At 35.6% G+C, this 25,356-nt stretch overlaps 1 protein-coding gene across 2 annotated transcripts in view; it reads right to left on the bottom strand.

Moving 5' to 3' along the window:
- The window catches only part of LOC149552390 (phosphoinositide phosphatase SAC7-like), a 197,352-nt gene that overhangs the window by 108,200 nt on the left and 63,796 nt on the right, over nucleotides 1–25,356 (bottom strand). For both annotated transcript variants that reach the window (XM_089787934.1, XM_089787933.1), the window contains exons 10-15: nucleotides 20,798–20,904; nucleotides 20,500–20,586; nucleotides 20,286–20,363; nucleotides 16,836–16,906; nucleotides 16,582–16,680; nucleotides 6,878–6,977 (exon numbers count right to left, since the gene is read on the bottom strand). In XM_089787934.1, coding sequence (XP_089644060.1) covers nucleotides 6,878–6,977; nucleotides 16,582–16,680; nucleotides 16,836–16,906; nucleotides 20,286–20,363; nucleotides 20,500–20,586; nucleotides 20,798–20,904 — 542 coding nt within the window. The remainder of the gene's footprint in view (nucleotides 1–6,877; nucleotides 6,978–16,581; nucleotides 16,681–16,835; nucleotides 16,907–20,285; nucleotides 20,364–20,499; nucleotides 20,587–20,797; nucleotides 20,905–25,356) is intronic.

The following is a 25,356-nucleotide window of genomic DNA, read 5'->3' as shown; positions in this document are numbered from 1 at the left end:
AGAAGCCCCTGAAAACTGCTCTCAACCACCCGTCCAACCGATAGATAACTAGAAAACTGCCTCTAGCTCCTCAAAATCATGCATAAAACCCTAACTCTGATCCCTCAAGTACCCCAAAAAAAAATAGCATGTAAAACTCCTAAAAAATATATAAGTATGCATAAAACAGGCTCCCATAACAAACTGCATGCAAAACTGGCCTTAACTGCTCCATAAATCACCCAAAATAGCACTAAAGTTCTCCATTACTGCATGAGAAACTCAAACTGCCCTTAGCCTCCAAAAATAGATCCATGTTTGACTCCACAGTCTAAAGTTCAACTTGTGAGTTTGAAAATAGACACTTAACCTCTCCCCTTGCATTTAGGCATTAAAAATTGTTAACTCACCTTAACTCCCTTTACTTAATTATTAATTAATTATAACAAAGGCTTTATAATTATAGCCATTTGATATATTAATTTCACAATAATATTCTTCTTTTTTATTATATTTATTAATATTAATGTGTTTAATAATTAACATTATTTATTAATTAATTTAAACACATTAATATTAATGAATATGGGAGAAAGGGAATATAATAAAACATTTAACAAATCTTTATATATCAAATGATAAAAATAGAAATATTCATTTAATATGTATAAAGACTTATAAAAAGTTTTATTGTTGTTTAATTACAAAGGCCTTCATTGTGGACCCGAAATTTTATTAAATGTGACTAAGGGCTATCAAAGGCAAAAAAGGCAAAAACTTTGTTTAGTTTTATCCATTTGGTGATTCATGCAAGGAAGGAGAAGAGGGTTTTGGAACCACAGCCGCCATGAGTATTTTCTTCTGCGATTCCTTGCTTTGTCATGGATGTTGGACGCCATGTTTCTGTTGTCCTTGCTTTTGCTAAATGGACGTCATTTCTGTGCTAGTTAGGCTTTTGTTGGATGGGCGCCATGACGGTTTTCCTCTTGCGGAATTTCGTGGGTTTTATTGAACATGGATTACTGTTGAGCTTCTTTTATGGCCGGTTCTATTGATGCCGTGAGTTACTGGTATTTGCTAGTTGTGATTTGTTATAATGTTCTCTTTGCTAGATGTCATTACTGTGCCGATTTTGGGCGTGTTTCTCCTTGTAGATTTCACTGGGTTGTTGATACTTGGCGTGAACTTCTTCATGGCCGAGTCTAGACGCCATTTTTTGTTGTGTTTCGCACCCTCTACTAGCCGTGAGCTCCTCTTCATTTGAGTGCCATGAGCTTCTTATCCTTCACGGGTTTATGTGTTATGATGGGTTATTCTTGTTGTTGTTTGTGTTGGAACATGACGCCGTGAGATATGATGCTATTGGTTATGGATTTATGGGGTTTGGATTCTATTTTTGTTGGGTTACTTCTCTCTCTTTGCTGAGATATAACTCCATTTTATGTTAAGGTTTCTAGAGGGTTTCTTGGTACTGTATTATTGTTCGTTTTGCATTAAAACCGTGGCTACTTTCTTGATGGGTTCTTGCTGGTGTGAACTCCGATCTCATTGTTTGGCTACAGCCATGAGCTTTTATTTTTACTGCTAAAATTCCCTCCTATATAGTCTTTACTTTATGATTATTGCTGTTGTAACTCATAATTTGCTTGTATCTGCTATTGATTTAGTAATTTCATGCCATACTGCTGGTGCTTAATATATCTCTACTGCTTTATTTTGATGGCTGCATATGATAGCTTAAAATATTGTTATCTTGGATGCCCTAACTGAGATTTATTCAATAAAATTCAGTATATCTGAATGAAGACAAGTTGTGCTACCCAATGTATCTAACTCTATCACTTCAACATCTCTTCGGCCAATGGTGTCCATTTTTGATGTTATGAGCACAAACCATGTTACCAAGATCTAATGAGATAATTTTATTTGGATTTGTACCAACTTCAGCTTCCCTTGGAACAGCTTTAATATCTTGTGTTCTTCTGAGATAAGGTTCTTTTGATTTCATATCCTTGACAGAAAATGGAGAAATCTTTTGAAACACAACAATAAAAAAGTCTCCTGTATCTTGATCATGATGCAAAATCCTCATACACCGTTCCACAGGAAAAATAGTAATTTTTGTCTTTCCATCAGTGTTATCATCCTCTTTACTATTTTCTTTAGAAGGTATTTCAGCCAAATCATCTTCTTTCTTATTCACAATATTTTCAGAAGTTGTTCCCGTATTAATGTTATCTCTCTAACAATATTCTTGTCTAGCAAAAAAGATATTGCTAATATTCCAGAATGTCAAGAAATTCACAGCATGGCTCTTCATTTTCTATCTGTTGTTCTCTACTTTCAGTTGCCACTTGAGTAGCCCTTTTGACTGTACTTACTAATTTGTTATTCTGAAATTACATACAATATTGAATGTTTCTCTTTCGTGACAGCAAAGCATCATATTCATAGAAGCTTACATACTTCCTTGTAGCTGTAATTACTATTATGACTTCCTTCATTTAGTCTTTAAACTGTTCAATAGCAGCAACCAAGTCTTGCAAATTTATCATTACATATTTTGTCTGATCTTGATAATTGAGAATTGTTGTTCTTTACATCTCGTGCCATGTTCTGCCTGTACACTTATAAAGATCCAATTCCTTCATCTTGTAGACTAAGAATTTCATGCACCCTCCACAATTTGACTGAAAGGTTTCATACCTATAACATACATGTGTCCCTTTGACAATCTCCTTGTGTCTTCAAACCTTCGTTATGGTTCAACTAGAAGGTCCCATACTTGTACTTTACGTATGCCCCCTCAACAATCTCCCCATGTCATTAGTCTTCGCCCCTACATGATTTGACCAAAAGGTTTCGCATTTGTAATTTATGTGTGTCCCTTCAATAGCCTCCTCAGTCCTTTATTCTTGGCCTCTACATGATTCAGTCGAAAGGCTTCATGCGTGTAAGTTATGCAAGACCCTTCAACAACCTCAACCTTCATACCTGTATCTGCACATTAAGCAAACTCATTAGCATAATAAACCTATTTCGCTTTCAGATATCTCTCTTGCCTTCTTATCTTTTAATATAGTTATCTGGATAACCATGTTGTAGGAACAGTAGTGTAGAGATAACTGGAAAGATTTCCATTGCTCAGTTCATATGAACTAACCCTCCTCTTCTTTCATTTTTTGCAGGGCTATTCCCAGATGGAGATGCGGGCTCAATCCTTAAACATCCAGAACAATGATTCTTCCATTCAAACAATGGAGGCCTTTCCCTTTATCTTATCAGTACTTTTATGTTTATACAGTATGTTTATTCAGATATTATGTTAGGAGCTGAGAATGCTTGTGTGGTATCTGAATGCATTGTATTTAAGTACTGTGTAAAATTTGAATACTTTGTACCTTATCAAAACAATTTTGAATATTTCAATAAAATGTATTGTTCTGGTACTTGTATCTCGAATAAAAGTGATCAATTTTCTTGTTTAGTGATTTTTGTACTTTACTTTCTACATCCATTTCATTCTATAATATGTATGCTCAGCAACTAAAAAACACTTAGCTTAGTATAAAGGCAAGCATAACATAGCAATTTAGGACACTAACAACTAACAACACAACAAAATTCACTAACCAATAAAAGAGGACATGATAGTCGTCCCTTCCCAAAGATTGTTTTCCCCCAAGCAATTTGCATCTGTGTGCTAGAACCAAATGCCTAGATCCCATATTTGCCTCAAAGTTGATGGCATGTCCCATTGTTTTGCTCCATAGGTGTAAACATCTCTAACCCTAGAATCGTGAACACCAATCAAGAGAATGCCAAGATCCCAAAACGTCTCAAGTGAATACTCATACATGGCAACATGGTATGTGTTGCTATCATAAGAGGAAACTGGTACCTTACTCCAATTGTAACTACATACACATAATATCAAGAGGTGGCAAGAGCTCAACAGTATTCCAATCTCCATCAAGAAAGGAATGCAACAAATCACTCCTCGTCACTACCTAAGCCATAACCACCGATGTGAATGCTCCACTTGAATCCGAAGTGAATACCTTTGTGATATCCCTGATATCACTAACTCCTGTAAACACCAATAAAGATGATAATACCTACTCAACTGACACAATCACCATGCTGGAAATGGTGGGATAATCCAATAGTACATGTGGCAAGAGTGAACATCTCAGTAGAGAGCAACACAGAAAGACAACCTGTCACGCCTCCCTCGACTACTCAAGTATATATACTATACCAACTATCCAAATCATGTGCACAAGAGGAATCTATCAAAATCAAAACAGGTCCAAGAAGATCATCTGACTCTTGTTGCTCAATTCCAACCTAAGCTTTACCATGCCAAAAGTGGTGAAGCCTATCAATGGAACCCACCCAAGCTATACTACTATTTTTATCAATACTCGGGTCCCAAAACAAACTACTCTCACATACATCGGCCATAAGGAGATGCAAACCACTGAAGGAATCTGGGACCTCACAACTACATTCAACCTTTGGAAGACCCCACAGATGTGTTTGACTCTTCAAGTAGCTTGTAGCAACTGACACCATAATCACCCTGAATTTGCATGAGATCTTTGTGATATAGAATTAGCCAACACTCGGATACATATCACTATAATGGCAAATTGACTGGTGCCTCTATAACAAATCTTTCATAATCACTTAAGTTGGATACCTGCAGCCTTTGATCCCATTTTCTAAAGATGGTAGACCTCCATCCCATAACGGAAGATACAATCTCTGAGCTAATACACACTTGTGTCTCACCAAGTCCTCTATGTGAGTATCAAAAGAAAAATGATGAACACTCCTTACTATATAATTATGATAAATCACTCCATCATTTTTGTCAATGGCTCATCACTAAGTATAATATGCCCACTTAATGTAGTTGAATCATGCTCGTCCCGATCAACTCTTGTGCTATCATTACTGACAACCTCCTCAACTCTCAAATCTGAATGTTGAGCTAAAGCAAAGTGTGCCAAATTTAATTTCTGATTAAGCTCAACAATCTGATTTTCTGCTTCAAGAAATGCCACTAAGGTGTCCTTAGTGTTCAAGAGATCACAAGGGTAACATAGCTGCTGGTTGCAAACCTACGGGCTCTTGTTTTTTCTTCCTCTATCTCACTTTTCCTCTCTTCTTCTCATATCAAGCAAATAGATCACCTTTTAGTGAAAAATATAAAAGATATGCTAAAAAAGGAAGGGAAAAAATTCTTTGTATTTATTTATTTTTCAAAACACTTTATCCATGTCATGGTCAGGTAATGGTTGTCGGACCTTGCAAGTCATGGCATGACCAGCTGACTCAGCGATTCATCCGGATAATGGCCCATGACATATTGAGTCAAGCAGCCGAGTCACCAGAACTTGCCCAGGCATACTTGGCCTGCTGATGCGGACTACCCGAGTGACCCATGGCGAGTTAGGGACACTAATTGAAACTATTTCTCCTCTGTTGCTGGAATTTCATGACTGGATATTCTAAGGACAACAACCCTTGGAATTAGTGACGGCTGGATTGAATCCAATATTCCAAGATTGGTGGATCCAATGCAGAGTTCACATCTGGGCTGAAATACTGAGTTTATGATGTAATGAACTGTTCATAGAAGCCATTCATAAAGGTTTCTCTCCCTTCAAACCAAGTCTGATATGCAAGACATGCGGCTTTAGGCAGTCTTTCTTCATGTATTCGAGACTGCATTGTAGTATTGCAGACCTGGACAATTTCATTCCATGTGGCATCAGATCCTATACTGCCATATGTCATAGCATCTACAACTGGTTCTTAGCCTTCAGCGGCCTCCAAATGTCTATTTTGGCATCCATATAATTAACTTCAATACAGGTCTGATCTGTGAATATTGGGACTGAAATTAAGGTATCCAACTAAGCACGGACTGATTTCAAACATGCATCTACAGGTGCATCATTTCATTGTGTGGACTACAACTTCTATCAGGTTTTTGTGTGTCTGATTGTCAGTTATTGACTATTAGGTGTCTCATGCATTGAATCTACTTGGCCATGTAATCAGATTTTGTATTTTGGTAATCTTAAGTGTCATTCTTTAGTCATGGTATTTCATAGTAAAATCAGAGCTCTGAGTTTAAACATTTTGTTGGACAAGTGTTTGTCAATATGTTTTGTGTCATGCCTTGAATATCATCACCATATAATGAATGCAAACTGTTTGTTTGATGTCCATGTCTCCTGTTAAACAATTTCAGACTTTATATATGCTGCCAGTATGTTTCTTATGACAGCATGATGAAGTAATGTTGTTAATTAAGCATGCCAAGTGTCCGATGGGGTATTTTGCAAAGTATTCATGTTTTATAACGGGATTTGGCACAAGAAAGATCAGGAATTACAGATAATACCTTGTGTGACAACCGTTTGAAAAAAATGCTCCAGGACATTGAATATTTTAGGACAAGTATTGGATAACCTGTTGAAATTTATTACACCTCCATAATCCTATAATCGTCCTTCCACAATGGTACATAGATATAAAGCACTTTACAGTTTGAAATTAGGAAATTATACAGCCAGATTGAATTCATAAATTTGAAAGAATATAAGAAGCACACAAGCAGAAAAAATGATTGAATTTGGAAATAATATTCAACAACACATCATTGATATTTCCCACAGTACTTGTGCAAAATGTAAGATTAATTCTGTAATATAAAAAGGATTCATTATCTACAGCATATGTTTCTTGAGGAATATTGTGTAAAACAGTATACTCGCATTTTTGTAATCCAATTGATTCATTAGATTTACCATATCAACTTAATATACTAAATTCCTTTCAATTTTATAAATATGGTCTCAATGATACAAGTATACATAACCTGAGTAACATTAGTGCGATCCAGACAATCGATACAGTTGGTTCTGATAACTCCTGTCTGTTCTTCAACTTTTTCTCCTGTTGTAGTCAAAAGAAAATATCTGCAGATAACTGCGATTAGTATATCGAATATGAAAAGAATGATGCATTCATCATGCAAATATTAGCAAAATAACAGTTCATATCTCATTCTCAAACAGATGTGTTCCATAAATTCAAGCACATTTTGCATATGACAGGTAAGATTCAAGTGATTTAACTCGTGTTCAAATAAATAACTTGAAAACCAAAAACTAACTGCAAGGCACCTATATGAAGCAACTACTAGGAAGCATAAGGAGGCTTAAGGGTACTAATTGGCATTGTAGAGGTGTGCAAGCCAACTGAGGGCACGTGTAATGTCCCCTTCTCTGCGCTAGCCTTAATGGCACCTGGTTCATCTATCTTCCCATATGGATAGGCTAACAGCATGTGATTTAGGATGCCAGCCAGTCACCGGAGTTTTGGTTTCAGTTGAGGAGATTTTAAATGGAAAATCCTAAGGTTTAAGTCACTTTATTTTATTGAGTTGAAATATTAAGTACTTTATTATTTGAAATCACTTTAGGACAAAATGACTTAAGTGACTAAAAGACAAAATAGTCTTTTATCCCACATTTCTAGGATGTTTGTATCTCCCCACACTTCAAGGTTATATAAGAAAGCTTTTACATTGGGATTGGCACCACGAATATTTGTTATTATTCAAATCTTAAGCGGTTGCTTAAATGTGACTGGATATTTCCTAAGGACAAAACCCCTTAAGGAAAATAGTGAGTCTAGGCGCAAACCCGGTACTCACATATTCACTTTCAGAACTAAGGACTGGATTGATACGTTGATCTTAGGAGATTACAGCTCCATGGCAGAATGGTCAGTTTAACACACAGGCTACTGTTTAACAGTGGAAGTTTGGACGGCAAGGAATAAGATCATTTCCCCCACGGCAAGAAGTTATACACGTAAGTATCATTCTCCAAATCTCAGTTAAGTGCTGATGGCATTGTTCAGTAATAAACTACAGTAGGGAATGCGTAGCAGTTGGGAGTAACCAGATGGCACTCAATTTTCCTCCTGGGTAAATCTAGCACGTGATTACCTCCATTCTGCAACAGCAGGTCAGGTTTAATGGCAAGAGTTTGAAGGATCTATAAGCGTTAAGCATCTGCAGGTCAGCATTATTATCAGTTATAACTCACAGAGGTGGAAGAGTCTGTAAGAACGTAAAGATCCCTGGCATTGATTTGGATGCAGCAGTTCAGTGTTGAGGAATCCCTCTCTCTCAAATTCCGCACGGTCACACAACATCATACACAGGAAGAGGCGAATCTGGAGATAGGTAGTGAATATGATCACAGTCGGGTTTAGCAGATATAGGTGAAGTTGGTAAATAAGACCAGCAATCTGGAGTGGACATTGGAGAACATACAGAGCACAGTCGGATACTATATGGGGTATTCACGTTAATAACGAGGTTGTATGGCCACTTGTCAGTCTGCAACTTAATTTTGAGTATGTTCATTTTAGTTTGAAGTTGGAAGTCTGCCGTCAGGCATTTTGTATATCTGCTGTTGGGTTATTAGTCTGGTTATAATTTTTTATTACAACACTGTGTTTTCGAAATACCAATTTGAAACTTATAATGGCATGATTTAATGAGTTTAAAATAGCTATTTCATATCATTATGTGAGAAGTCAGCACAGTGGCATGACAGTAGTGATTTTGCTTAAGAGTTTGGATTACTGGACAACTGTTTGACGAAATCCCTGTTAGTTCAAGTGTATTATTTCTTATCAAATCCAGCATAGGACATTTCAGCATGCTTGCAAACACGGGGAAAATAGGGGGTGTGTAGGATTTAATTTTTAAGCATACATTTGATGGTCTACTGTTTTGGTTTCTTGGTCTTTGGAGATATATAATGTTTGGAGTTTTTCTTCATTTTTGGCTTTAGCTGTGTTATAAGACAGCTTGGCAAATGAATTCTATTGCTAGCACAAGTTGAAGGTTTATTTCTTCTAGTGCTGGGTCATGGTTTTGTTTTGTTTGTTATGATTCACTCTATTACAGTATTACTGCTAGATTTTAAATTGAATATATGAAATTAAGGTACTTATTGGAAGAGACCCAAATAGCACACCAGGTTGTCTAATAAATTTAGATCTGCAAAAGAAAAAATCTTGAAACTTACGCATTTGAGTTAAACAAACTCATGAATTTATGGTCATTGAGCTACTACACATTTTACATGTGCCAAACCACCAATAGAAAAACACAATCAATTAACATATAATTAGAAAAAATAAGTACTAGAAGAATATGGAATGCACCACAATAAAGCTTTACAAGGTGATTCAAGCAACTCTTAGGTTTAGAGTCATTTATATGCTTCCTTATTATAGTTAATAGCATTCTTTGATCTTCAACTAGCATTTAACTAGGAGTTCCACTTTGTAGGTCTTGATCAAGCTTCAATATGTTTCATGCTGGGTGCATGAAACTTTGTACTCCAGATCTCCACTTTTTTAAAGATTTCCCTGGTTCCACTACTTCCATGAAGATTGTAGTGGTTAAGAGGAGATTGCAGAATGCATGTGTCTAGGCACTAAGGATACTGAACTTTCATCGCTTGGTTGGAACGGTATTGATTAGGGTTCTCTAAATTAACAAAAAGGGTTTGCTATGATTATTTTTCATATTTAGCTCAACCAGAGAACCTATATTATTCAATGCTAACGTACCAGATTTGTACCTTTCCCCTGTGCCCCGGATGTGGATGTTGCAGCATCCCTCAAGGATATTTACTCCAGATTTTTTCAAATCTATTGTAAATATTGAAAAAAACATTTTGCATGCAACTGGTTTCATTTTGTCTAGCAGATAACACTGAGAAATCATGTAATATCCAACTGAAATAGAGATCTAAATAAAATAAGATAGATCACTACAATCTTATGTTCCATAGAGAAATGAAATACCTCTATTACAAATCTGCCCAGCTGTGAACTCTGTCGCAAATCCACAAAGAGGTGAGCTGAGTTTTTATCCAATCCACCAAGAAATCCTTAAGGTTTATGTCCTCAAGTTTCAGATCTTAAAGCCAAAGCTTCCCAAAATTCTCCAAGAGAAAATAATAATCAAGCATACGCCAAGCTCAATCAGAATTAGCCTCCCCTTCTTTTCAAGCCTATTGCAGTACCTATTCATTTTCCCTTTCTCTGACTCTTCATTTCCCTTTCTTCATTGTCCTAAATTAAAATGACTTAAATTATTTTCACTAAGCTCCATTAACGTCATTTTAATACTTTATTAAACAATAAAATTAATTCATCTTTAAATTTGATACAAATTGACAACTTGAGATTTAGTTATTTAATTGACTTTTAATGTCCCGAAAAAGGGGGCATTATAGCCCTCCCTTCCTAGAGATTGCTTGCCCTCAAGCAATCTACACTTGCATTCTGAAACATAAATGCATGGATCCCATATCAACCTCAAGAATGTTGCTCTGACAACCTGATGCACTGCTCTGATATAAACAATATGCCCATAATTGTGAAGCAACTTATCAAAATCAGATTGAAGTAATGCACTAAACATGCCAATGTCAAGATCCCAAATTATCATGTTGCCTGGCAAATATAAGGAGATATGTAATATCCCAAATGGTTGTTTTCCCAAATTTACTCACAAATAATTTTAAGAAAATAACATATATCTTTTGCAAATAAAACCAGCAGGATAAACCAGCAATGAACCAGTAAATGTTTATTAAAATACTTAATTCAAAACAATTTCAGATTTGCTTCTGTATTATACAAAGTAACAAGAATCGGAATCGGATCGGAATCGGTAAGGCCGAATCAAATCGTGAATCGGCCATGAATCGGAATCGAATCGGCCATGAATCGGAAAATTAAAAAAACCCTTGAAATTTAGTGAGTAACTTATTTCATAAACCTTTTATCGCTGATTCGATTCACCGATTCACAAAAAATTGTTTGGCTTGAATCGAATCGCCAAATCGCGTGAATCGCATGAATCGCCGTGATTCTTGGAACTATGGTATTATAAAAACCAGCAATACAATAACATAATGTTTTCCAATCGTAAATACAGGAAAGATAGTCAGATTGGACGATAAAGATAATAACCACAAGTGAGACACCTCAAATAATGTCTCTCACAAATAATGGATTCTCATCCACTGTTGTTTGGCTAAAGGGTTTCCGTCGTCAAAGCTGGTTCTGGAAATGAAAGCAGTTTGCTTCCAAGTTTCTTCAAGAGAAAATTCATCTGAAATCCAATAACCAAGCATGAAGAGAATGAGCCTCTAAAGGTCCTTTATAGCCATCTCTGTGTCTCTTCACTTTTCCTCTACTTGACTCTATACTTTTGTCTTTTACTAATCCACTTTAAGTCAATACGTCAAATTTAACAATAAAGTGTCATTATATTAGTTTATTAAATCTCCTAGTGTTGAAATAAATGCTCAAACGAACTCAGAAGACCACGAGTAATAGCTTATTGGAAAGCACCCAGCGACACGCTCCAAGCCCAATATTAAAAGTGGTCAAAAGACCAAACCCTAACGACTTACTAAAAGTAGTTAGTATTGGAGAAACCTTGTGAACTACTTTGATTGCTTTACAATTGAAAGTCCCTAAGCCAAGGCTCACACAGATCATTTGTAAAGCCCAGGTTAGCCCGTGGAACCATGGCAGAAAAAGGCTATCAATGCATCCAAAATAAAGGCCTAGAAAAGGGGACATTATAGTCTTCCTTTCCTAGAGATTGCTTGCCCTCAAGCAATCAGCATTTGCATGCTATAACCAAAATACCTGAATCCCATATCAACCTTGGGAAAAATGCTCCATCAATCTGTTGTGCTACTCTAATATAAGTAATGTATCCAGAATTGTGAAGCCACTCATCAATACAGCGTTGATGTAAAGCATCAATCATACTAATACCCAGGATCCCGCACTATTATACAATCATGACTATCAGATATGAGCAGATATAAATGTCTTGAGGAGCTATTAATACTGGTCAACCTCCATTTGTGAATGTTTGTTAATGATCTCCCATGGGAATGCATACCATCCATCATAACTACCCATCCTGAACTATTGATGAAGGAATCAAACTGCTCAATAGCTAAAATCAACACCAAGGATTCAAGGAGGCTAATACTACCATCATCATCATGAAATGGCTCTCAATATATGGGTGTCATGAGTAAGGAAGGCGCTAAGAACCCATTCAAGCTATAACTCTCATCAACCCTTAACCAAGATCTATCCAGTTGTTGAAGAATAAGATCCATCTAGCTCAAGTATAAACTAGAGTGTAAAACTGTATGTAAGCTCATTGAAGAATGTGCAATAGTACTAACTTTGGAAATTACCCCATCACTCCTGTCTTGTGACCAAGACTCGTCACCAATCACTGTGACTAGGTCCCAAATTCTACAATCAAACTTACTCATTTTCAAATGAATCACTAGGATCTTCCTCGCCCATTTCAAAAAGTGGATTATCAAAAGTAAAATCAGCATCCATCTTAAATAGACAATTGCCAACCAACTGAATATTTTCCATCTTAAATTGACGTTTCAATGGTTCCAAAAATTTCTTGGGCTAATTGTCCAAATCATAAGTTTGTCGAATGCTATCAACTTCCTTAATTACTTTATGGAAAAACTCATGCCTCTCTTAATCCTCCTTTTCCATAGATTCATTAGTGACAACAATCAGAGTTTTTGCTTCATGAAGAGCAACTTGTGTATTATCCAAGGCCTCCCGAGCATCCTTAAGCTCCCTATTGAGCTTATTAACCTCATCCTCTTTTTTCCTTAATCGACAAGCATAAATCTCAGCAACCTTTAAGATGTAATTCTTGTTTGAAAGCAAGCGTAAAATAATATGATTTTGAAGATTTCAAGGCTATTTGACCCTTTGTAAATCAGCAACATAAGAATCTCTTTCCATTCCCATTTGTGCTTTCCTTAAAGATTCTCAATGGTCTTGTGAGTGTCATCATAACACACTAAGGCTGCAACGAACATATCTTCAATAACTTTCCACTGCTTCTTCAAGACATGCTTCTTATCATTGTCATTATGAATTATCTTTTCCAATTGGTCATCGAAAACACCATCATCCTTAAATACCATCTTTGTTTGGTCTCTAAATCACAATCATGCGTAAGTGAGTTGCTGATATAAGAAATACATGACTCATCATATGTCTCAAACTCCTTGTTTCATTAATTTGTGTTCAAAGGCAAGAGTGTAGCTATGTCATTAAACAATTCCTCATGACATGAAGTTTGGTAAACCTCTTTAGAAACATCCAACATGCTCTCACATTGAGTACGATTGTCCTAAATGGAACCTTTGTCAATTTCAATCTCTAAGTCACCAATGTAGAGTTTGGAATGTCCCATACCTTTAGCAATAGTTGAATTCATGTCATCACCACTAATTATGTTACTATGTGGGTCAAAATGGTTAATTCGTATCATCTTAAATGTTGGTCTGTATTTCTTTGGTCATCCCATCACCACAAACATGATCAGGTGTCCAAGTTTGGTGACATGTGAAACAGATCTGTTCTCTCCTCATTTGATTCTTGCTCATTTTTGGAGATCCTGCAACTTGTAGGCTTGCTGAAATTAGTTCATCTTCAGTCATAAACTCCATGAACTTTTCAATTTTATTCTCAATCAATTTTCTAGAGAAATCGTGTACAATTGGTGATAGAATATTATTCTTCCTCAAAATGACAAACAATTCAGATTGTAATTGTTTGGGTATTTCATCATCTTCATCAAGGATTAAGCATACTGTGGTGTGCATGGGAGCTTTCACATTATCAGGATGATACTCTCTAATCTCAATTAAAAAGAATTGAAATAATTGATAACTTTCAGTAACTTTCAGCTGCTTCTTCAAAACATGCTTCTCATCATTGTCATTTTGAATTGTCTTTTCTGATTGGTTGTCCAAAACACTATCATCCTTAAATACCATCTCTGTTTGGTCCTATAAATCACAATCATGTGTAAGTGAGTTGCTAATATAAGAAACTTATGACTCATCATATGTCTCACTCCTTGTTTGATTAATTTGTGTGCAAAGGAAAGGGTGTTTCTATGTCATTAAACAATTCCTCGTGACATGAAGTTTGGTTAGAAAAACATCCAACATGTTCTCACATTGAGTAGGATTGTCCTCGATGGAACCTTTGTCAATTTCAATCTCTAAGTTGCCAATGTAGAGCTTTGAATGTCTCATACCTTTGGCAATAGTTGAATTCATGTCATCACCACTAATTATGCTACTTTGTGAGGGCAAAATGGTGAGATTCGTATCATCTCCAATGCTGGTCTGTAGTTCTTTGGTCATCCCATCACGACAAACATGGTCAGGTGTCCAAGTTCGGTGACATGTAAGATTTTAGACAAGCATTGATAATTTGAAACTCAATACTTGCGGCTCCTCTTGTGCATTAACATGAACACCGACTCTACTCACCAAAATATAAATAAATGGAGCCCATACAATGTTTAAACTATAAACCATTCAAACTTGAAATATATTCTTTTGAAGCAACTTTTAAAACTTCGTGCATCAATGTATATAACCTTAGAAAATGTTATTCCAATGCATATTATAAAAGCTCTGTTATCTTCGTCCAATCTGGAACTTGCAGCAAATTTGTCTAGCAAGATTCAAGTATCATTTTCTCAGAGCACATTAAAATATTTCAGAACTGCAATTACTCTCATAGGCTGGCAAGAAAAACTGCTATGATACCATTGTACTATGCCCAGCCGGATATCTTTCCAAATTTCTCAGATTAAGAAAAAAGAATTATCACATATTTGAATGCAATAGACTTTCTGTTATAAACAGTCTCAAAATTGTTATTGCATTATAATAACTAGCAATGCAATAACATAATATTATCATGTGTAACACATGGATTTGCACCCTCCTCCTAAACCTGGAAGTACTCGTCCCTGAGACATCCCCACACCAAGTAGTTGAATGTTAGTAGTTGATTTTGATTTTTGAATGTTACTATTAGGTATGTAATATGTTACTATGTTGAATGTTCAATAGTTCAAGTTCATGTTGCAATTTTGTTATGTTCAAGTATTTTAATTTGGTATGTTCTACTAAAACATCATTTCATCACTACCATTTCATGTTCTATATGTATACTATACAATACACCGTCCTCCTCTTGCCACCATCTCCTGGCCATCCCCCCATTGTCCTGAAAATTAGGCCCATTTTCCCCCGTCCCAAAAACACATCCTAGCATCTCGGCATCCTGACGTACCCCAATACTAGTGTTACACTAAATATTATATAATCATATAAAATACACTAGAGTCAGATTGGAAAAGAAAACTAGAAATGAACCTCTAACTCATTATGCGGACTCCATTGTGAATTCACCACAAATGATGAGCTAGGTTTGCATCTAATTCACCAAAAAGAGTGAAGATATTCGTCCTCAAGTTCTAAATGAAAGTTAAAAGCTTTCCAAGTTTCTCCAAGAGAAAACTAAAATCCAAACCAATATCCAAGCATGCCCAAAATGAAGCAAGTGTTATTTTTCAATTCCCAAAGCAATGACTCTTCAGCGTCCTCTTTCCATCTTTCACCTTCTTCCTCTTTTGTTTCCCTTTTTCAATATGAAATTGACTTTGCATTTTATTAGTTTGGCTTACAATTTCCTAGTGTCCCAAAACTAAGATAGCTCAAAGTGGGAGGAATTGAAAATGCAAAAATCAAGAAAAATCAAATAAAGACTCAAAGGTTGCCAAAAAACCGAGAATTTGCAGTCAGGGAAGAAAAACGTATCATAGCAAGAAAGATGAAGAAAAGCTTGATGGAAACCTTCAAAAACAACTTTCAAAAGATGTGAGACTTGGTACAATTCAAGGGATAACTAATTTCTTTCATATAGCATCATCTAGAAAACCATAGCTAAATGAAAATGCCTACAAATTAATAAGAAAAATGCCAACACATTATGTGAATTCAAATCTCAAGACAACACATTTAATCACCAAAACTAATGTCAACTAAAGTCATAACCTAATGTGATATAGGTTATTACCTAAGGATAGAAAGAATCCAATTCTACAACAGAAACATGAACATTAAAAGATTCAAAATCTATTATTTTGCCCATCTGTAATCTGAATAGGATTGCTTAAAATACAGGACATACGATATAGGGTGGGGCAATATATTTTCTTCTGGATACAATATATTGCATTGCTCAAGGATATGAATAGAACAACATATAAGAATTCAAGACCATGAGAAAGAAAATATACAGGTAAATATTGTTAAAAATAATTCTAAGTTTTCTTAGAGAATTGAAGAATGTGTTAATACTTCTACATATGTTATTAAGAGATAACATAAAAGCATGGCTAAAGTTCAAAATTTCAGTGGTGAGCATAATTATAGAATGTAGACTTTTGGCAGCATAAGCTGCACAACACCTTACATATTAAGGTCGGCACAAAAATGACTTTATCCATAAGGAACATACACGTTAACCTGAAAAAGTGTGAAAAAAAAATGAACTTAATCAGTGACAAAAGCATAAATTCAAATATTCAAACTAACCCACCTTTGTTTCTTGATATCATCAACAATTTGTTCATATAGAAGGGACAGGCGCTCAAAGTGTACATGTCCACAGGTACGATGAAAATCAAATTGCACATATCTGAAATCTTATTCCATTCGTCAGCAAGTAAACTTCAATGACCAACTTATAACAAACCTTCAAATGAAACTTTAATTATTATCAGAAAGGACTACCCAATCATTATCACCAGAATATCATGAAAACAAGAAAAAAGAATGAGAAAATAAACATACTTTATCTCATCATTGACAAGATTTTGCATTGCGTTGGCATACACTTGGCTCAATAGGCCTTCACCTCCCCTCTGTTCAATCAAAAGTATATAGAACAAAGAATCAATATGCTCTGATTTGTTGTGATATAAGAAGAAAAGAATAGTCCTATGTAATGTCCCCTTTCCAAAATAAGACAAAATGATAAAAATATAACAATGTTAAATATAAATGAAATTTTTTTAAAAATTTAAAAATTAGATTCATAAGTGATTAAAACTTAATTAAGTTTAATGAATGGTCAAAAGTCATTAAATGAAACGAGGTAAATCCCTCAAAAATGAGATATAAAAGGGAAAAGAGAATTTCATTTGGAAGGGGACAAGGAGAAAAGAAGAAAGAAAGGACAATGGGAAATAAGGAAGGAGTAATAGAAGACGAAAGGAATGGGAAGAATTGATGAGAGGCTGTGACTCTTTCAAAAGGTGGTAATTATGAAAGGTTATGACTCTTTCAAAGGGCTTAAAGGATGAAGAGTCGTGACTCTATTGAAAGTTTGTAATATGAAATGTTATGATTCACATTGTGAAGGCATAAACAAGAGGGAAGTTCCTTTGTCGAAGGCATGGATGAATGGATCGTCATAAGGAACATAATCATAATAAGTTTGTTTCTAAGATATAAGACAATTGTGATCTACGTAAAGGGAACATAGGAATTAAGGAAGGATTAATGGAAGGAGGAGTAACTTCCATAGGGATAGCAATAATGGAGGATTGCAACCCCTTGATAGGGTGGTAAGTGTGAAATGGTGTGAAAATTGAAAAGGACATACATGGTGTGGCCCTTTCTCACAAAACATATAAAGGGGGAAGAAGAATCAATATGGAATGGAATTGGAAACTTATCTCTTATTTTAATCCAAAAGGATCAAAATTTAATAAGAGAATAAGACATTCAACCAATTCGAATAAGCAATAAATATCTGAATTTAAGCAGCAAACTAAGTTGCTACAAGGCAAACATCAGACTTATTTACTGTTATAATGCATGATTGGTCTCTCATTTGTTAGGAAGTAGAATACTACACATCGCTACTATATTATATATACATAGCCTATTCCTTAATCACTCACTATAGCCCTTCAAAGATAGGCTGGTTTTGTCATGGAGAGGTGAAGTAATTCCTCACAAGGTAGGGGGTCCCAAGATGGGTAAAGACATGTATCTCCAATACATTGAGGGAAAAGTATAGATATGGGTATGAACATACATTCCCAATGCTTTGAGGAAGGCCCTAAAGACAAGTAATTCTCCATCCTTTAAAGGGTTGATGTTTAGGAGAGAAGGAATTGGAGCTTAAGTATGTTAACTATCAAATGTATTATGAATCATTCATTGTAATTTAATTCAATTTGATTCAAAAGCTTCTTAGAAAGGATATTACAGAGAGTAAGTAAACTATCATCCCCTAGTACAATCCAAACCCTAGCTGATAATTTTAAGGTAAATTGAATAAGTCCTAGATGGAGACATTACAAATTGTACCAAAACTTCCATCCTGCCATCTTGCAAGGTAAAAGATGAAACAAGGAATCATTATAGTCAATTAGAAGGAATTTAACTTTGTGTATACTCTATGTCTTCTTACATTCATGTGCATACTTCATGTATTCTTCGTGTCTCCATACATTCATAAGTATACTTTGTATTTTCAAGTGTATGCTCGATGGGGGTTCTATTTTTGGTTGATCAAAATAAGAGAATAACTAAAGTGACCCCAAACATTGATCAATCCAAATCAGCTTTGATGTCATTACAAGATGGTCTCGATCCTTTCCACAAGAAGATAAAAAAGCTTGTCTTAAAATTTCAAACCGTGCAAATTCTCAATGCATTGGTTAATATCAAAATTGCCTAGCAAAAGCTTCTCACATTGAAAAAATTGCATAAAAATTGCCATTGCTCAAGGACAACTAATTTTGAGAAGGACGGGGCTATATTGTCCCCGTTTTGAAATATGATTTAATAATAATATTATTATTAAAATATAAAAATAATATAAAGAAAATTAAATTATAAATATTAAAAAAATTAAATTATAATATGATTAAAATTTGATTGAGTTCAACAAATGGTCCAAAGGTGTGAAATGAAAAGGGATTAGAAATTTTCATATGGAAGGGAAAGGGGGAAAATAAGAAAGATGATTGGGATGGGAAGAATTGATGAAGGGTTGTAGCTCTTTCAAAAGGTGGTAGTTATGAAACGTTATGACTCTTCCAAAGGGCATAAAGGATGAAGGGTTGTGACTCTCTTGCATAGTTTTAATAATGAAAAGTTGTGACACTTCCATCATGAAGGGATGGAAGAAAGGATCATTATAAGAAAGATAATCATTGTAAGTTATTTTATGAGATATAAAACGTGTGATCTACGTAAAGGGAGAAAAGGAATCAAGGAAGGGTTAATGGAAGAAAGAAGTAACTTCCAAAGGGCAGCAATGATGGAGGGTTGTGACCATCTCAAAAGGTGGTAAGTGTCAAAAGGTGTGACCACTGAAAAGGGAAAACATGTTGAAGAGGTGTGACACTCCCCTACAACAGATATAAGGGAGAAGAAGGATTGATGTGGAGTGGAATTGGAAACCTATCTCTTATTTTAATCCTAAGGATCAATATTTAATTAGAAGAGAATATGGCATTCAACCAATTCAAATAAGAGATAGATTTCTGAATTTAAGCAGCAGATTGGACTGCTAGGCAAACATCAGACATACTGATATGATGAATAATGATTTGGCTGTCATAATTGACCACTCATTTGTTAGGAAGTAGAATATTACACAATGTACAGCATTATATGCATAACCTATTCATTAATCACTCATCGTAGCCCCTTAAGAGGACAGGTTGGTTTAGTCGGGGAGAGGCAAGGTAATTCCTCACAAGGTAGGTGAGTCCCAATTTGGGTAAGGACATGTATTTCCAATGCCCGGAGGTAAAAGACCCAAGATGGGTATGAACATGCATTCCCAATGCCTTGAGGAAGCCTGGTTGTAGATTGGTTCCCAAGCACCTTAAGAACAAGTGATTCCTCATCATTCTTAGCGTTGACATTTAGGAGATAAATATGAAATTTGAACTTTAAGTATGTTAATTATCAAGTATATTATGAATCACTCATTGTTTCTTAATTCAATTTGATTCAAACACATAGTAATGTATGTTAATAATTGGAATGGGCAGCTTCCTATCAAGAAGAACTACATAGACTAAGTAAATTGTCATTCCTAAGCACAATCAAAACCCTAGTTGATTATTTTACGGTGAATCAAGTCCAGTCCTAGATGGGGACATTACATCCTAGAATTAAAATTAAAATATATTAACCTTACATCTTCAAATAGAGATCATAAAATGAGAACTGAGAGAAAAAAAACATTCACTGAAGTTTCTGAAAAAATTATACCTGATTAATTAAATCAATAGCTAAAACAGACCCATATCTTTTCTTCAAATCAGAAAAATGATGCTCCACTACTGAAGGCTGCAATTTTAGACTGAATTGTGTAAGAAGCATATAACGCAAGCCTTTTCTAATTGACATAAAACTAAGAAAAGACTCATGCAATGTGCCATAATCCTAGGTTTTGACTATAAAGCAGAAAATGAAGGATACTCACTGTATCATCAGGATTTATGAGTTTGAAGCTAGGTTTATATGTCAGGTCTACAATCTGCTCCCACAATAGAGGGATGGACCCCCGTACCTGTAAATTTTGGACAAGAACAAGAAAAACTGTAGAAAACATAGTTTTATCAAGAATGTGCAATATTTCTCAATGGATGGTATAGAATCATATATATCATACTATGAAACCTTTATCAATTCTCCCTTAAACCTTATAAAGAAATTCTGGATATAATGGAAATTAGCACAGTAGCTAAAGGAAAGATTGAAGCTCAAGAAAGATGCATTACTTGCACATATGATGCTAAATATCCATTTGCCTCCAAAATTTGTTCACTTTCAACAAAGTTTGCAACATTTCCATCTAAATCAGCTCCCCTCCGCCACATACGAGTGCCTGGAAATAATATAGCAGATCTCAAATAACTGTGATTCCAAAAGACAATGCTAATAATAATGAACTTGTGCACTTGCAATACAATAATTTACAACGTATCAGGCACCCTGCAAAACCAATAATTTGAAATTATAACATCATATTTTTTCCTAAAAAGCTAAATTCCATCAATACACGTGCAGTAGATTTGTGAAAAGATTTCCCTTGGAGTGTTTTAACTGATCATCCAGTAATGCAATTGAGAATACACAACACAATCAAAAATCAGAAAACATTTAATAGTCTTCCTTCCAAATAAGCAGTGTAACACTAGCACAAGGGTGCATTGGGACATCAGGATGAGTTTCCGGGACAAGGGAACAAAGGGCTTCAATTTCAGGATGGTGTGGGAACAGCAATGGGGGGACAAGGGGGATGTATAATGTACATATAGAACATGAAATGATGTTTCAAAAAAATATACCAAATTGAAATACTTAAACATAATTAGTAATATAGTTGGCATAATTAATCATATAGTAGGCATATATAATGATGATAAAGATTCCTTTAAGACCTTCAACAATTAAACCATCCCATTATGGAGAGAAGATAGGGTCCAATCTAGTAGTGGTAACACGAGGGTTTGGGAGGCTGAATGATGAGTGTCATTTTGTGCCCCTGGGTTTGATGGAGAAGCTTCCAATGCCTTGTGTGATCCCCCAAGTTGCTTCACGATGCAGATGGTTTCTTGGGGAAGACTTAAGAGAATCCCACATGTATATTATATTGATTATAGCGATGCTACGGATCCATTTTATCAAATTATGAAACAATATATGTTTTTGCTCATCAATCATAATGGTGATTAAAATTCTCTTTGGAACATTATTGAATTATATGTTTGTTTATCTTCATAATGATACCAAACTTGCTTGCAGGCTCTAAATCGGGCAATTAAATTTTGAACCATCATCCATAACTTATTTGGGAATTCTAGGGAAAATTAGAGTAGAGTCCAAATAGAGAATATTACATAATGTATTCATTTTTAATATCTCTGACAAAAACCAATATTTAATAGATGTGACAAAAATACTTACAACGTGACGATTTCATCAGACACACAAAACTTGAAAAATAAGATTTTGCATAAACTTCAAAGGATAACAACATTTATTATTTTTTTCTCTCAAATATAACACCATATATATAGGATTTTTGTAATGTCCCCTTTTTCTGGGACATTATAATTCTTTGTGGCCAGCTCACTTCGCTTAGGCTTCAGGGGCAAAAAGGTTCTGTACGGGGTTCAGTTCGAGATTTGGCCTAGACATTTCCAGTTCCAGACCCATCGGAGTAGTTTTGGCAGGTTGTCCAGATACTTACTATTTTTAGTAAGTAATCAAAGCTCAGTATTTTTAGTACTTCAGTGTTGGGTTGGAAGCGTCTCGCCGAGAGCTTTCCAATGAGCTATAGCACGAGCTTATCCGAGTTCGTTTAGTCAATTATTTTAACGCCTGAAGATTTTATGGTTTACTGGCTAAGTGACTTAAAGGCTTATTTAATTTATCACTTTATTTTAAAAAGGTACTATGTTCACTTAAGTGACTAAAGGACAAAAAGTTGCTTTATCCCACATTGCTTGTATGAGCGTGCATCTCATTGAGAAAAGTAATAAAGGTACAACAAGCTCCACTTGAGAGGATATTTATGAAGATTATATTATTGAAAACAAATATTAATCTGGGAGCTGGAAACAGTTGCCGGTTATTTCTTTGAGGACGCAAACCCTTGAAGAAACTTTGAAGGTTGGACGCAAACCTAGCCTTCTTTCAAGTTCTATCTATATTGCCAATCTGACTGTTATTCCTATTTGTAAGATTGGATATTCTGAACTGTTGCACGTTATTGTATTGCTGCTGTATAATACAGTAACGCATTTTGGGTTATTTGTATTAATCTGCTGGTTTATGTATAAGTCTTGATATTGGAGGAAATAAACACATTTTTTTGGGTTTTCACGTTTGTATATCTGCTGGTTATATAACGGTTTAAGTTCTGAAATTTGTATCAAATACTAGATTACTGTTCGGATTTAAAATTTGTAAGTTTTAATCGAGGGTTTTAGTGAATATCTGGAAAGGGATATTACAGTGGTATCAGAGCTTGAGATCCTGCCATCCTGTGGAAGTTTATTCAGAAAGAAAGAATACTTTGGCATGGGTTTGAGGAAGACCCAACATGCAGGGATTGTGAATTCTTGCTAAGTTTTAAGCACTTTGAATCTGTGAAACACCCGGTGAATAGTGCCATTGGTGGCTTCAGAGTTCAGACAGAGGTGACTTCTGTGACTAATTGGTGTGAACTTGTGTAAGGGTTCTAGCATTCAGATTGTGACTCAGGTTATAATCGAATTGAAAGAAGAGATTCAGTGTTTCGTCTTGGGATTTTCTGCAAGTCAGCTTTGGTCAGTGTGATATTGTTTTAAGGGAAATCGTAGGAGATGTGCACAGTTTGTTTCAGTCGGATTGGTATCAGTTTTGGCATCCCACGTGAACAGCATGAGATAAGTAAGTTCAGTTAATAATTTGTTTGGAAGGAAGAATGGCTATTTACAGGTGACTGCTTGCCAGGAGGTTTGGCTATTTTAGTTAGCGTAAACTAGCCTCAGATATATCTATTCGGCTGTGAAAGTAATCTACAGGTAATACGCATGAGTATTTTACTGGCTGAGTCGAATTACCAATCACATCTGAAAAGGGATTCATGAAATACGAATGAGAAATTAATGGTTTGGAGTCATGGCTACAGTTCTGAGACAGGCGTCAGCTCATAGTATCCAGTGACCACGTTTAAACAGGCAAAAAGGGGAACACCGAGTGGGAAAGAACTTACTCGTCTTGCAGATCTCGGGTTTGATAAAAATGTGGGTAATTTCTCCAATAACCATGCGATATGATAGCAGTCGAAGAGTGGTGAAAAACGAGGGTTTGGCGTTCAATAAATTTGCTGGGGTGAATTACTAACGGCACATCCTGGAGTATATACAGCCGCTGCCATATCAAAAATGACACAATACTGCAGTCTCAGAAGGAAGCGAGTTCGGGTGTATGACTACTACAGCAGACACGGGTGTAAGAGGTCTGTTACGTTTTCTTCTCCGATCTTCATTTCGAGTTTGTTTAGGGATCGATCTGATGCTTTAAGTGTTGAATATTATTTCAAGTGTGTGTAACCACGCTTAACACCAAGTCGGAGGAAAAAGTGCTTTGTAATGTGATATCATTATGACTGGTTCTGAAATAAAACTTCTTCCAGTATTGATTAAGTTGCTTATATTATACAAACTGGGTTTGCTTCTAACTGTTTGACAAAATAAATTCTTTGCTTCATTCCCTAGTTTGTTTAGTCTAACAACTCAGTGACAGTATAGCAGCACTAAGGTTATTTTAGAAGTTTATGCGAACTCTTAGACAAAATTATTCACACAGATACCAGTAGTCTGTCGAGTTGGCACCAGTCGGCATGCAAAGGAGTCGGGCATTATAACATTCAGGGTGTCTTAGCCAGTGCAAACGTCAGGGAACTTACCAACAGTTATACAGAACTGCTACAGGTTGCAGAGGAGCTATACAATGGGGTTTATTTAGTTACCCTCGTACTGAGACCGACCATTTCTCAGAAAATGCAGACTTACAGGCAATAGTGCAAGATCAACAAGAGCATCCTATAATCAGTGACGACAGTTGAACTAGAGAACTCTTAAGGAGAAATAGTTTTCTTCCTCTTTGCTGTGTAACTGTCATTGGAATTTGCAAACTGATGTTGAAATTATCTCAGAAATTGGTGATAGTTGCTGAACGCGAATACGACTGAAATTTACCTTGGGTTATATGCTTCCTGATATTTCTTCACTAATATAACAAATTACAGAAATTCCTCATTTGCAGCGTTTTAGTTAAGAATTATACAGGGGTAACAAAGCACAACCAAGTTGTCTAACAACTATTTGACAATATACCCTAGAGTACGGATTTGAACCCATTGGGCAGAAAGTGCAGTGACTATTACAGTGCCGTTGAAATCCTGGGCGATTATTAAAGAGGGTTGATCTGCATATGGAAAGATTGTGAATCAGAGATCTGGGCTTAATTTCCCCTGCTGTGAGTGTGAAGGGAAGAAATCCAGATTGTTATGAAGCTCTTTGGTAAATTTACACACTACAGATTCAGAGCTCTGTGATAAAAAATAAAAATAAAAGATTTCTCTTCTAGTTGGAACTGAATACAGGCAGAATCGGCAAAGTGGTTTAAGGACTGTAGCTGGATCATTCCAAGGGCCAGGCAAACGGATTATTAGACTGGATAAATTTGAGAAGCTTGTTTCCAATATTATCAGAATACATTTCAGTTGCTTAACAACTGTCTGACGAAATACCTTAAGCCCAGATCATAACTCTTTGGTCAAAAT

Source organism: Cupressus sempervirens, chromosome 6 (genome assembly GCF_028749045.1).
Source record: "Cupressus sempervirens isolate cs-2001-9-10 chromosome 6, ASM2874904v1, whole genome shotgun sequence".
In the NCBI taxonomy this organism is placed as follows: domain Eukaryota; kingdom Viridiplantae; phylum Streptophyta; class Pinopsida; order Cupressales; family Cupressaceae; genus Cupressus; species Cupressus sempervirens.
The sequence above is the reverse complement of the archived record's forward strand: the minus strand, read 5'-3'. Positions and strand labels throughout refer to the sequence as shown.